This window comes from Ornithorhynchus anatinus, chromosome 5 (genome assembly GCF_004115215.2).
Source record: "Ornithorhynchus anatinus isolate Pmale09 chromosome 5, mOrnAna1.pri.v4, whole genome shotgun sequence".
Taxonomy (NCBI): domain Eukaryota; kingdom Metazoa; phylum Chordata; class Mammalia; order Monotremata; family Ornithorhynchidae; genus Ornithorhynchus; species Ornithorhynchus anatinus.
The window spans coordinates 11,154,907-11,167,311 of NC_041732.1; the positions used below are offsets into that span (position 1 = coordinate 11,154,907).

General features: G+C 42.1%; 1 protein-coding gene across 11 annotated transcripts in view; it reads right to left on the reverse strand.

Moving 5' to 3' along the window:
* The window catches only part of NRG4 (neuregulin 4), a 93,348-nt gene that overhangs the window by 47,666 nt on the left and 33,277 nt on the right, over positions 1-12,405 (reverse strand). For 7 of the 11 annotated variants that reach the window (XM_029065875.1, XM_029065870.1, XM_039912271.1 and 4 more), the window contains exons 1-2: positions 1,591-1,728; positions 488-548 (exon numbers count right to left, since the gene is read on the reverse strand). In XM_029065875.1, the coding sequence (XP_028921708.1) occupies positions 488-548; positions 1,591-1,707 (178 nt within the window). In that variant the 5' untranslated portion in view covers positions 1,708-1,728. Of the gene's footprint in view, positions 1-476; positions 549-1,355; positions 1,436-1,590; positions 1,729-12,405 lie in introns of those variants that run through there. The other 4 variants (XM_029065873.2, XM_029065874.2, XM_029065877.2 and 1 more) reach the window with 3 other exon arrangements.

The window sequence follows — 12,405 nt, forward strand, 5'->3', positions numbered from 1 at the left end:
TGGTGTGAACTTCACTATCACTGCACTTTCCTCAGCCATAATCAGTGTCCCTGTTTTCCCTGGATCATAACCAGGCATGTCCAAACATCTAACATTTTACTGACAAAGAAAACTCAACAAACCTGAATCACTATCTCTTGATCTATTTTTATTCTGATCCCATTAGTCTGTTGATCAGAAAGCTGGTATTAGCAGTGGAGTAATTTGGGGTTAGCGTGCAAAAGAATGCTATAAAACATCTGCTAAGTAAATGTGCTGGTTTTTAGTTTGAAAAGAAAGATAATTTTTATGAGAAAGGTTACCAAACTATAATTTGGAATGCAAGCCAGGCCCCTCTCCCTCCCCCCCTCCCCTGCAGAAATTAAATGAAAATATAAATGTGAAAAGGCATATTTTGAGAAAATAATGTAAGAGTCCTACAGATATTAATTTACTACTAGTCTGAATAATTGACATTGAAAAGTATGTAAACTTACAATAAATTTACCTGTTGGCATTTTATTTTGATGTTTTATTTCTGGTGGAAGGCTGCCGTTGAAAAACAGCACCTAAAAAAGAGTTTTTTATTTACAATATATAAAAAGTCAGTTTTCTATAGTTAAAATACATTTATAATATATAATAGGTAAAAATGCAATTAAGATGAGGCATTCTTGCTGTCAAATATTTGTTTATAAATCATATTACACATTCTTTCATGGATGTATTATACATGCATAAAAATCATTTGGATAAAACATCTAAAGGTCAAAAAACTTCAATGAGCTTCTATGAAATATTTACACTATTTCATCAATTTGTTTGAATGATTACAGAACTGAAAGAAATCGTCATGTAATGTAGTTGGTATGAACTGCACTCAGAAATGGATCTAAGGAAGATATTTTATCTTTGTTAATATAGTAATAAACCACATAGATCTTATGAACGGAATGAGTCAACACCTGAAACTGCAGGCTTCAGATTTGCTGGTTTTTTACATATCCTAATTGTATTTTGTGTCAGGTTTTCAAATTGCTCATTGGTCCCCACTGATTCTCATTGAGAGGTAACAAAATTAAAACACCGTCTCCAAAGTAGCTTTAATCCTCCACATTGAAAACATTCTTGATATCTTAATAAGACATTTTAGTAATCTGTGCAAGTGTTTTTCCAAAGATTTTCAGCATGCACCTAGCAAATAAATTATCTATAAATCCAGCGGAAGATGCGTCTAAGTGAGAATTACATTGTTATGAATCAAAACAAATATATTTTAAAATGTTTTAAAAAAGAAAGGGGGATTTTGCTATAGAAATGCTAAGCAACCAATTCCGCCTAGAAAGAGATTTTCTTTACTACTTGATTAATCATACCCAATAACTCTGCAACGGAAATCCCAAACACCAGCTCACTAGACCCAGGTACGTTATCCACGGCTACTCCCAAAGGCGATTTCTCTATTTCTTCCTCTCTTTCCCTCCCTCTCCCCCAACTACTTCAACTTTAAACTTTAACTTTAGCCTTGCATAACCAAACACAATTTTTACAATGACAACTGTCCAATTCCAGAGGAGGGATTTTTTTTTTTTAAAAACCCAGCAGTCTTACCTCAAAGGTTCTGTACTTGAAGTCAAATAAAAATAAGCAAATGGTGGTGATGCAGTATTTCCACAGTTCCTGTACACTGTGGAAACTAACAGCTGTGGTTTGCATTTCATACCTCATGTCAAAAACCTGAAGATTTATATGGTTGCCGAGTGCAGTGTGGGCCAAGTTAAGACAAAGAAGAGAGGTGTGCACAGAGGTCAGGCAAGGGACATGAAAAACGCCCCTTTTTGCCCATAGAAGGATTGCAGAGTAGAACTTTAATCAGAAAGGGAGCAGGGCTGTACATAGCTGGACTCTCAAAGTACTGTGAAACATTACGTGTATATTTTGCGAACTGTTAATTATTAAACGGGATGTTGGTGAATAAAGAGATTTGAATAATAAAATCACAATTGCTTCCCATTTTTTATGCCCAGACTCCATCGTTCTCAGGTCCTAGCATATAAATAACTTGAAAATGAATTTAAAATCAGCCCCTTTTTTTTTAGTTTTATATATGCACGTTTCTTCATATTCAATCTTTAATGTAGTCATATAGGTGATCCTGTGCTTGCTTATACCCACTGCTTAAAAAGTTAAATAATAAATACATCAGGGCAAGGTGTCAATAAATCACTATTACTCTATTTACATACTTTTTTAAATGCTCCCATTATCTGTAATTTATTTATCTTTTCTCTAAACTCTGAACCCTATGTGGGACAGGGAGGATGAATAAACTGTTTATCTTGAATTCATCCCAGCGCTTAGTTCAGTACCTGGTACATAGTAAGCATTTGATAAAAAAACTAACTAACCCAAACAATCATTATAATTTTGAAGTGGTTACATAAACTATAATTATAGCCTAATTTGAAAGGGTTTTTCTTCATATAATCATGTAAGGTATGCAAAGCATTTTGATTGTTATCTCTTTTTAAACTACCTTTCAAACCACGTATTTAGCTGCTGTAAGACTTTGTAGATGACATTATATTTAAAGTATTGGAATTCTACTACCCTAAATCTAAAATTGGAAGATAGAAGACAAAATTCTCACTACATCAGAACTATAAATCAATTAATAGTTTATTGGATATTAATGTTTCTCAAGTTCATATAGCACAGAAATAACATAGCCCTGAGTTGAGAGGACCTGGTTTCTAATCCTGGCTCTACCACTCCTCTGCTGTGTGACCTTGGTGAAATCGCTTAACTTCTCTGTGCCTCAGTTATAGCATCTGTAAAATGGGGATTAAATCCTCCAGCCTTTCCACAGACTGTGATTTCCGTATGGGTCAGGCACTGCGTCAAACCTGATTATCGTGTATCCTACTGCTTAGTACAGTGCCTGGCATATAGTAAGCGCTTACCGTAAAAAAACAAAGTCTTTTCGTAATTATAAACAGAGATGCCTAAACTTCAATAGCCAATTTTTGTAACCACTGATCGCTCATTGATTGAAAGGGGGAGCCATCCATTTGAACAAACGAGATAAGGAGGAGGATATATTCTAGAAAGGCTAAAGTTTCCATTAAAGCAGGACATAATTATATTATAGAGCTGCAGTCTTATGAAGTAGCAGTGAATCACCCAAAATGAAGTTTGGTTTGTTAGCATTCACCTGGAAAATTTTATCTCGATTCCTTGTACACAATAATTCTCGGACCTGTCCCTATTTCTCTACTAGAACAGCTACTAATCTGGTCCTAATTCTCCTTATATTGTGACTAGATTATTATATCAAGCTCCATGCTGCTCTCCCTGCCTCCAGCCTCTCTCCCTTCCAAACTGTATATGATAAATTATTTATTTATATTAATGTCCGTGTCCCCACCTCAAGATCATAAGCTCATTGTGGGCAGAGAACGTGTTTACCAACTCTTTCATAGTTGTACTCTCCCTAGTGTTTCGTACACAGTAAGGGATCAATAAATATCATTGATTGACTGATTCCAAAGTCCCCAGTGCTGCACTGTGTTTATTGGGGTACTCTCCCCAGTGCTTGGTGCAGTGCTCTTCACACAGTAAGGGATCGATAAATACAATTGAATGAATGAATGCAGAGATCATCTTCTTGAAGCATTCCTCGCCGAAGCTCTTCAGTACCCAAAACCCCACACCATCTTCATCCGCAACAAATAAAAATTCCCTACGATTGGCTTTCAGGCTCTTCACTAACTCTATCTTACATTTCTGCTCTCTTCTTGAACTCATTGGCTTCACTGCTCCCAAACCAATCTAGTCTATCAGCTCATTGTGAGCAGTCATCATGTCTACCAACTCTGTAATATTTGTATTCTGCCAAATGCTTAGTACAGTGATCTGAACATAGTAAACATTCAATAAATTATTGATTGATTGATTGAATTCCTCTATCTTCACACTCCCATCTATATCATCTCAGGCTGTTCCCCAAGACTAGAACTCCTTCCCTCCTTAAATTTGTCAGACTTCAGCTGTCTGCATATTCAAAATCCTCCTAAAATCCCATCTCCTCCAACAAGAATTCCTCGTTTAAGCACCAACATCCAAAGTTGTACAAACCCAACAGAAATTTTCAGCACTTATATATCTACGAATGCTCAACTTCAGCACTTCTGTATATTCATTCATTTGTATATTTGATCATTTATTTTCATTACTCCAGTTGCAATATTTCCCCAGTTAGAATACAAGCTCTTTGTGGGCTGGTAACTTGCCACTTTTCTGGGTTTTTCATTCATTCAATCTTATTTGTTGAAGGCTTACTGAGTGCAAAGCAGTATACTAAGCGGTTGGGAGAGTACAATAAAACAACAAACAGACACAGCCCATACTTCACTCTGCTGCCCAGAACATTTTTCTACAAAAACGTTCAATCCATATTTTCCCACTCCTCAAGAACTTCCAGTGGTTGCTCATCAACCTCTGCATCAAACAAAGACTCCTTACCATGGGCTTTAAAGCAGTCAATCACCCTGTCCCCTCCTACCTCTCTTCGCAACTCTCCTACTACAACCAAGCCAACTTACTCCCTGTATCTCGATCTTGTCGCTAACCTCTTGCCCATGTCCTGCCTCTGGCCTGGCACGTCCTCCCCCTTCCTATCCGACAGTTACTCTCCCCACCTCAAAAGCCTTACTGAAGGCACATCTCCTCCAAGAGATCTTACCTGATTAAGCCCTCATTTCCCCTTCTCCCCCCAGCCCCCCACTTTGTGTCAACCTGATTTGCTTCTTTATTCACTTCTCCCTCACCCCACACCACTTATATATATATATATTTATATATATATATAATTTATCTATATTAATGTCTGTCTCCCCCACTGGACTGTAAGCTCACTATAGGCAGGGAATATGCCTACCGTCTCTGTTGCATTGTACTTTCCCAAGCACTTACTGCAGTCAGTATACGCTCAGCGCTAAATACCACTGATTGATTCTGGGGCAGCTTGGCTATCTGGAAAGAGCACAGGCCAGAGAATCTGTAGAATTAGGTTCTAGCCCTGGCTCTGTCACTTACCTGCTGTGTGATATTGGCCAAATCACTTATATGCCTTTCTGTGCCCAGGTTTCCTCATTTGTAAAATGGGGCTAAAATATCTATTTTCCCTTCCTCTCAGACTTTCAACCCCATGTGGGCCAGGAGCAGGATCTACCCTGATTACCTTATATCAACCCTGGCCCTGAGCCCAGGGCTTGGAATAGTAAGTCCTTAACAGGTAACATTATCATCATCGTCATCAACTACTCCTCCATACCCCAATCTTTAACATCTCGTTCCTCCTCTTGTTTCCAAACTCAGTGAAGTCTCATCTGTGCTAAAATTGCTCCGCTGGATACCACGGCCCTCTCCAGCTACTCCCAATTCTCTATTCCCATTTTTGTCCAAACTCCTCAAAAGGACTGTATATACACCAACTGCCTCACATTCTCTCTACCAATTAGATTCTCCATTGCTTCACCAAAAACTCTCAGCCTCATTTGCTGGCTCCTCTTCCCCTTATCAATCCCTCAGCAGTAATTACTGAGCACCTCTTGCATCCAGAGCACTCGACTAAGCTCTTGGGAGACTATAACTCTGCCCTCAAGCAGTTTTCAATCTAATCAGGGGAGGCAGATACTCGATCTCCCACTTAGTTCAATTTTGGATTTCCTACTCTTCTCCCTGTACACTCAGTCATCCATTCACGTGACTTCAGCCACCACCAGTGTGGATGACTCCCAAATCTAGTTCTCCAGCATGGCCTCTCATCTCATTTACAGTGCCTCATGTCCTTTTCACTCCAGGCCATCTCCATTTGGATCATCCCTTGAATTTCTCAAACTCAACATACCTAACTCTGAACTTCTCATCTTCCCTTCTGAGCCCACTCCTCATCCTATGGTATTTATTAAGGGCTTTCTATGTGCCAAGCATTGTACTGAGGGCTGAGGTAAATACAAGATAAGCAAGTCAGCCATAGTCCCTAGCCCCCAAGAGGCTCACAGTCTAAGGGGGAGGGAAAACAGGTATTGAAACCCCATTTTACAGGTGAGGAAACTGAGGCAAAGAGGACTTATGTAACTTGCACAAGTGATGGAGCCAGGCTTAGAAGCCTAGGTCCTCTGACTCCAAGGCCCATGCTCTTTCCACTTGACCACGATGCTTCTCAACTTTCCCATCTTTGTCAAAAAGGCCTCCTTCCACTTTGTCTCAGAAATCTACATTCTTGGAGTCATCTTTGACTCCTCAGTGTCCTTCAGCTCTCACATTCACTCAACTGCTAAATACTGCGGTTCTTCCTTCACAGAATTTTCCCGAATCCTCCTCTTCTTCCCACAAACAGCTACTCACGGTTTTTATTTCCTGATTAGGCTATGCTATCAGGCTCCTTATTGAACTCCCTCCCTCTGGTTTCTCTTCCACCAAGCCCACATCACCACCCAGATCATCTTCTCTGGCACATATTTCTCTACTTACTACTCCTGCTTGTCTTCTTCCTCTCTCCCAAGCTCACTGTTTAACTGAACCTTGATCTCAATCCTCGTACCTCCAACCCCAAGCAGTGTGACTTAGTGGATAGAGCAGGGGCCTCACAGTCAGAAGGACCTGGGTTTTAATCTCCACCCTCCCACTTGTCTGCTGTAGGACTTTAGGCAAGTCACTCAACTTCTCTGTGCCTCAACTACCTCATCTGTAAATTGGGGATAAGAGTGTGAGCCTCATGTAGGTCAGGGACTATGTACAGTCTGATTAATTTGTATCTACCCCAGTGCTTAGAACAGTGCTTGGCACTTAGTAAGCACTTAACAAGTATTATGATTATTGCTACTGTCATTATTCTCTCACACTGTTTCCCAGGACTGAGTCTCCCATCCAATCTAAATCCACCAAGTCACCCCTCCATTTTCAAAGCCCTTCTAAAACCCTACCTCCTCCCAATTACCTCATAACATCCTAGTCAAGTCAGCTGAACAGCCACTCTTAGCACTTACATACATAGGTTTATTGATTTTTATATTAAATTATTTAATCCATTTTGTCCTGACCTATTTGTATTACTTTTTGTTATATCCTCGAAGCAGTGTTCCCTAGTGGATAGAGGACAGGTTTGGGAGTCAGAAGGACTTGGGTTCTAGGCCCAACTCTGCCGCTTCTCTGCTGTGTGACTTTGGGCAAGTCACAACTTCTCTGTACTTCAGGGGCTTCATCTGTAAAATGAGGACTAAGATTGTGAGCCCCATGTTGGACAGGAACTGGGTCCAACCTGATTATCTTGTATCTACCCCAGTGCTTAGAACAGTGCCTGGCGCACAGGAAGAGCTTAACGAATACCACTAAAAATAAAACCTTGTTCTACATTTTATTCCCACTTTTTGTACATCATTTTTGTCTATTTGTCTCTCCTATTACATTGTCAGGTCCTTGAGGGCTGGGGAATGTAAGTCTTATATCTATGATTTATTTATTTATATTAATGCCTATCTCCCCTTCTAGACTGTGAGTTTGTTGTGAGCTGAGAACACATCTACCCACCAAATTAAACTCCCACCTCTATTTTTAGCAGTAGGAGTCTTAGCAGCCAAATGTAGAGAAAGCAGATGGAGTAACCTCCAAGCAGAGGGGCTCACATGGGGCTCAAAGCCTTAATACCCATTTTACAGAAGAGGGAACTGAGGCATAGAGAAATTAAATGACTTTCCCCAGGCCACACAGCAGACCAGTGGTGAAATGGGATTAGAACCTATTTTACAGAAGCAGACTGGCGAGTGAATAGAGCACAGGCCTGGGAGTCAGAAGGTCATGAGTTCTAATCCCCACTCTGCCACTTGTCTGCTGAGCGAACTTGGGCAAGTCACTTTACTTCTCTGTGCCTCAGTTACCTCATCTGTAACATGGGGATTGAAACTGTGAGCCCCAAGTGGGACAGTGACTGTGTCCAACCCAGTTTGGTTGTATTCACCCCACTGCTTAGTATGGTGCTTGGCACAAAGCTAAGCGCTTAAATACCATGATTATTTATTCTAATTATTTATTTATTCTAATTCTCAATTTACACTCATCCCTTTGGGAAGTTCATCAGCTACCATGGCTTCAGTTACCACCTCTATGCGGATGATTGCCATATTCCCTCTCAGTCCCTACCTCTCACCTCCTCCGCATTCTCACATCTCCTCCTGCTCCAGGCCATCTCTAAAGGGATGTCCTACCAGCACCTTCAGCTCAATATGTCTAAAACATCTTTTCTCATCTTTCCTCTACTTTCCTATCACAGTTGACACCACCACCATCGTTCCCCTCCCTGAAGTCCACAACCTTGGCATTCTCCTTAACTCTTCCCTCACTTTCAACTGTCATATGGACTCTGCTGCTAAATCCTGTCAGTTTTCATTCCACCTCATTTCCTTATCTACTCCTTCCTCTTCATCCAAATAACCATTTCTCTGGTTCACACGCTTTTCATATCCTGGTTTAACCACTCTATAGACCTCCCCACTGATCTCCTTTCCCTCCAGTTCTCCTGGAGAGACTTCACTTGACTGCTCAGATCATTTTTCTAAAATACTGTTCTGCACATACTTCCCCTTTCTTCACAAACCTTCAAGCTTTAATAATAATAATAATAATAATAATAATGTTGGTATTTGTTAAGCGCTTACTATGTGCAGAGCACTGTTCTAAGCGCTGGGGTAGACACAGGGCAATCAGGTTGTCCCACGTGGGGCTCACAGTCTTAATCCCCATTTTACAGATGAGGGAACTGAGGCACAGAAAAGTTAAGTGACTTGCCCACAGTCACACAGCTGACAAGCGGCAGAGCCGGGATTTGAACCCATGACCTCTGACTCCAAAGCCCATGCTCTTTCCACTGAGCCATGCTGCTTCTCCTGAGCCATGCTGCTTCTCCTTTACCCATTCCTCTATACATCAAGTGGAAACTACTGATAAGTTATACTTTAAAACACTCCATCAGCTTTCTCTTACTCCTCCACTCTCTTGTCCCACTTTATCCCAGCTCACACTCTTTTTTTCCTCTCAAGTTAACCTTGATCACCTTGATCTGATCACCACTCTCCCACATCTTAAAAAGCCCTTCCAAAATCATGCTTCCCACCCTGGGCCTTCCTCAATTAATTTTTCTTCTCCCAAGGTCATTTCCCCAAACTTCCATGTCTGTGCCAACTTCAGGTTTAGACATTCACATCCACCACTAGCACTTCTGTACACATTTTCTTATATACCCTACAACTTACATGCTTATTCAAAAACATCCGGCTTTCCTTTCTCTTCTTCTGTCTGTGCATCATTTTGTTTCTATGTGCCACTTGAGGGCAGAGACTCTGTCTAACGTGATTGTACGGTCTCAGGTATTTAGTATAAAACCCTGCTTACAGTAGGGTTTTGGTTAATACTATTGTTTGATTTGATTGACCTTAGGCTGCTCTGTCACCTCTAGGCCCTGGACTATCTATTCCTGAGTCACCGTGGCTATTTTTAGTCACGGGGAGCTCCAGAGACAAAATGACTCTGCTTGGAGGTTACTCCATCTGCTTTCTCTACATTTGGCTGCTAAGACTCCTACTGCTAAAAATAATCAGAGGTGGGAGTTTAATTTGACCATATCTTCAGGACCTCACAGTAGGAAGTTGTTTGGACCGTGTTTAAATTGGGGGGATCCTTACTAAGTAAGGCCTCAGCCTGGGGGCTTATTCTGGAGACCTGGCAGGTTTTGAAATGGGCTCTAGAACTTCTTGGATAAACTTTGACAAGCTAGCTGTTCTCCGGTGAAATGCCACTTGTGTAGAGTAAGGAAAACCTGCATAATGGCACAACAGGTGGATGATGAGGAATGGAATTCTTCCCGACTTCTCCCAACTGGCCCCACCAACCCTATTCTCCAGCCCCGCAAGGGGACATTTCAGTCACCCAGACCCAAAGAAAGGTGTTGGCTTGCAGCATCTCCCCTGGGATAAATTAAGTCCTGGTGTTGGGCCATAGCCAAAAAGGCAGGCAGGGAGAGCTGGAGCCAGAAGCAGAGAGAGCGTCAGAGAGAGCGTCAGAGAGTTTGACGTCAGAGTTCTCACCGGGAAAATGATGATCAGAGTAGGTAACCTTGCCTACTGAGTCATCAACAGAAGAGGGTGACAGCATCAGAAGAGCAACTAGTGAAGAGAAACTGCAGACACGATACAGCCTTTCCCAGCGCTCTCCTGTCAATGTCACTTCCTCTGTGACCTCTAGCTGCTCCCTGGATGCTGCAGAGGAAATGTCATCATAGCCAGTCAGCGGGAAACATGAAGGTAACAGGAGAGCAGTAGGGAAGCTGCCTCTTGGCCCTGGTTCTCCTCACCTGCTGCTTTTCTGACGACCTTGGCAGCCGGTTGCCGTAACGTTTTTGCCTGAGTTGCAGTGCTAGCCACAACTAGCTAGAACTACGACTTCCATCGAGAGGTAGGACGGCAGCCAAATTTTCATGACCGTTCCAATTTATGTGAAGACTGTGGATACTTTAGTCAATCATCTTTATTGAGCGCTTATTGTGTGCAGAGCACTCCACTAAGCACCTGGGAGAGTACATTATGACAACAGACACATTCCCTGCCCATAACAAGCCTACAGCCTAGAAGGGGAGGTTGTAGGAATTTGGCCTGAGTTGGGCTGGACCTGAAATTATCAAGTGTGTTTCAACCATTGTTTTCGAGTGACAGAATGGGGCCTATTAATCTCCAGCCTTACTTCCAAACCAGCTCTATGGTTCTTGAGGAGTGGGGAGACACGGATTGAGCAGTTTTTTAGAATGATGCTCCAAGCAGCGGAGTGAAATAAGGACTGGTCTGGAGAGTGACAGGAAGCAGGGAGGTCAGCAAGGAGGCTGAGGCAGTAGTCAAGGCGGGAAATGTTGAGTGCTTGGACTGGCCTAGTAGCAGTTTGTATGGAGAGGAAAGGGTGGATTTCAGCGATGCTGTGAAGGTAGAACTGGTGGGATTTTGTGACAGATTGAATATGTGCATTGAAGGAGAGAGAAGAAATGAGGATAATGGCAAGGTTAAAACTGTGAGCCGCATGTGGGACAGGAATTGTGTCCAACCTGATTAGCCTGTACTCATCCCAGTGCTTAGTACAATGCCTGGTATATAGTAAGCGCTAAACAAATACCATTTAAAAAAAAGGTTATGGCCTTGTGAGTCAGGGAGCATATTTCTATTGTCTACAGTGATGGGTAAGACAGGGGGAGGATAGGGTATGGATACAGAGTTCTGTTTTGGACATGTTAAGTTTGAGGTGGGGTTGGAACATCCATGTTGAGATATCCTGAAGGCAGGAGGAAACACGAGATTTTATAGAAGGAGAGACCTCAGTGCTGGAAAGGTAGATTTGGGAATCATCCATGTAGAAATGAGAGTGGAAGCTGGAGGAATGAATGAATTCTCCAAGGGGAAGGGTTCAGCTGGAGAATAAATGAGGACCCAGAACTGACAATTAGAGCAGCATGGTGTAATGGATAGAGCACGGGCTTGGAAGTCAGAAGGTAATGGGTTCTAATCCTGACTCCGCCATTTTGCTGTGTGATCTTGGGCAAGTGACTTCACTTCTGTGTGCCTCAGTTACCTCACCTGTAAAATGGGGATTTAGACTGTGAGCCCCTTATGGGACAGGGATTGTGTCCAACCCTATTTCCTTGTATCCACCCCAGCGTTTAGTACAGTGCCTGCACCTAGTAAGAGCTTAACAAATACCACAATTATTATTATTAGAGAGTGGGAGGCAGAGGAGAATCCTGCAAAACAAACTAAGGTGGAGTGGATACAGAGTTATGAGGCCAGTGCCAGTGGAGCCAAGCTTCAATAATATTTCAGGGAAAAGGGGGTCATTCAGGTCAAAGGCAGCTGGGAGGTGAAGGACTATTGGGATGGAGTTGAGGTCATTGGTGACCATAGAGGTGGTCATTCAGTGGAGCGAAAGGAGTGGAAGCCAGATTGGAGGGGGTTAAAGAGATAATTGGAGGAGAGGAAGTGGATGCAGTAGGTGTAGACAACTCGTTCAGGAGGGAGATGAGGCAATAACTGGAAGAAGCAGTGGGGTCAAGAGAAGTTTTTTTTTTTTAGAAGGGAGGATACATGAGAATGTTTGAAAGCAGTAGGCCCCATGTTCACTCCTCCTTCTGGCCTGGAACTTTCTCCCGCTTCTAATATAACCACTCTCCCCACCTTCAAATTCTTATTTGACATCACATCTCCAAGTGAAGAAGCAGCAGCATGTCCTAGTGGAAAGACCATGAGCCTGCAAGTCAGAGGACTCGGATTCTAATCCAGGCTCTGCCAAGTGCTTGCTTGGGCAAGTCACTTAACTTCTCTTGTGCCTCGGTTT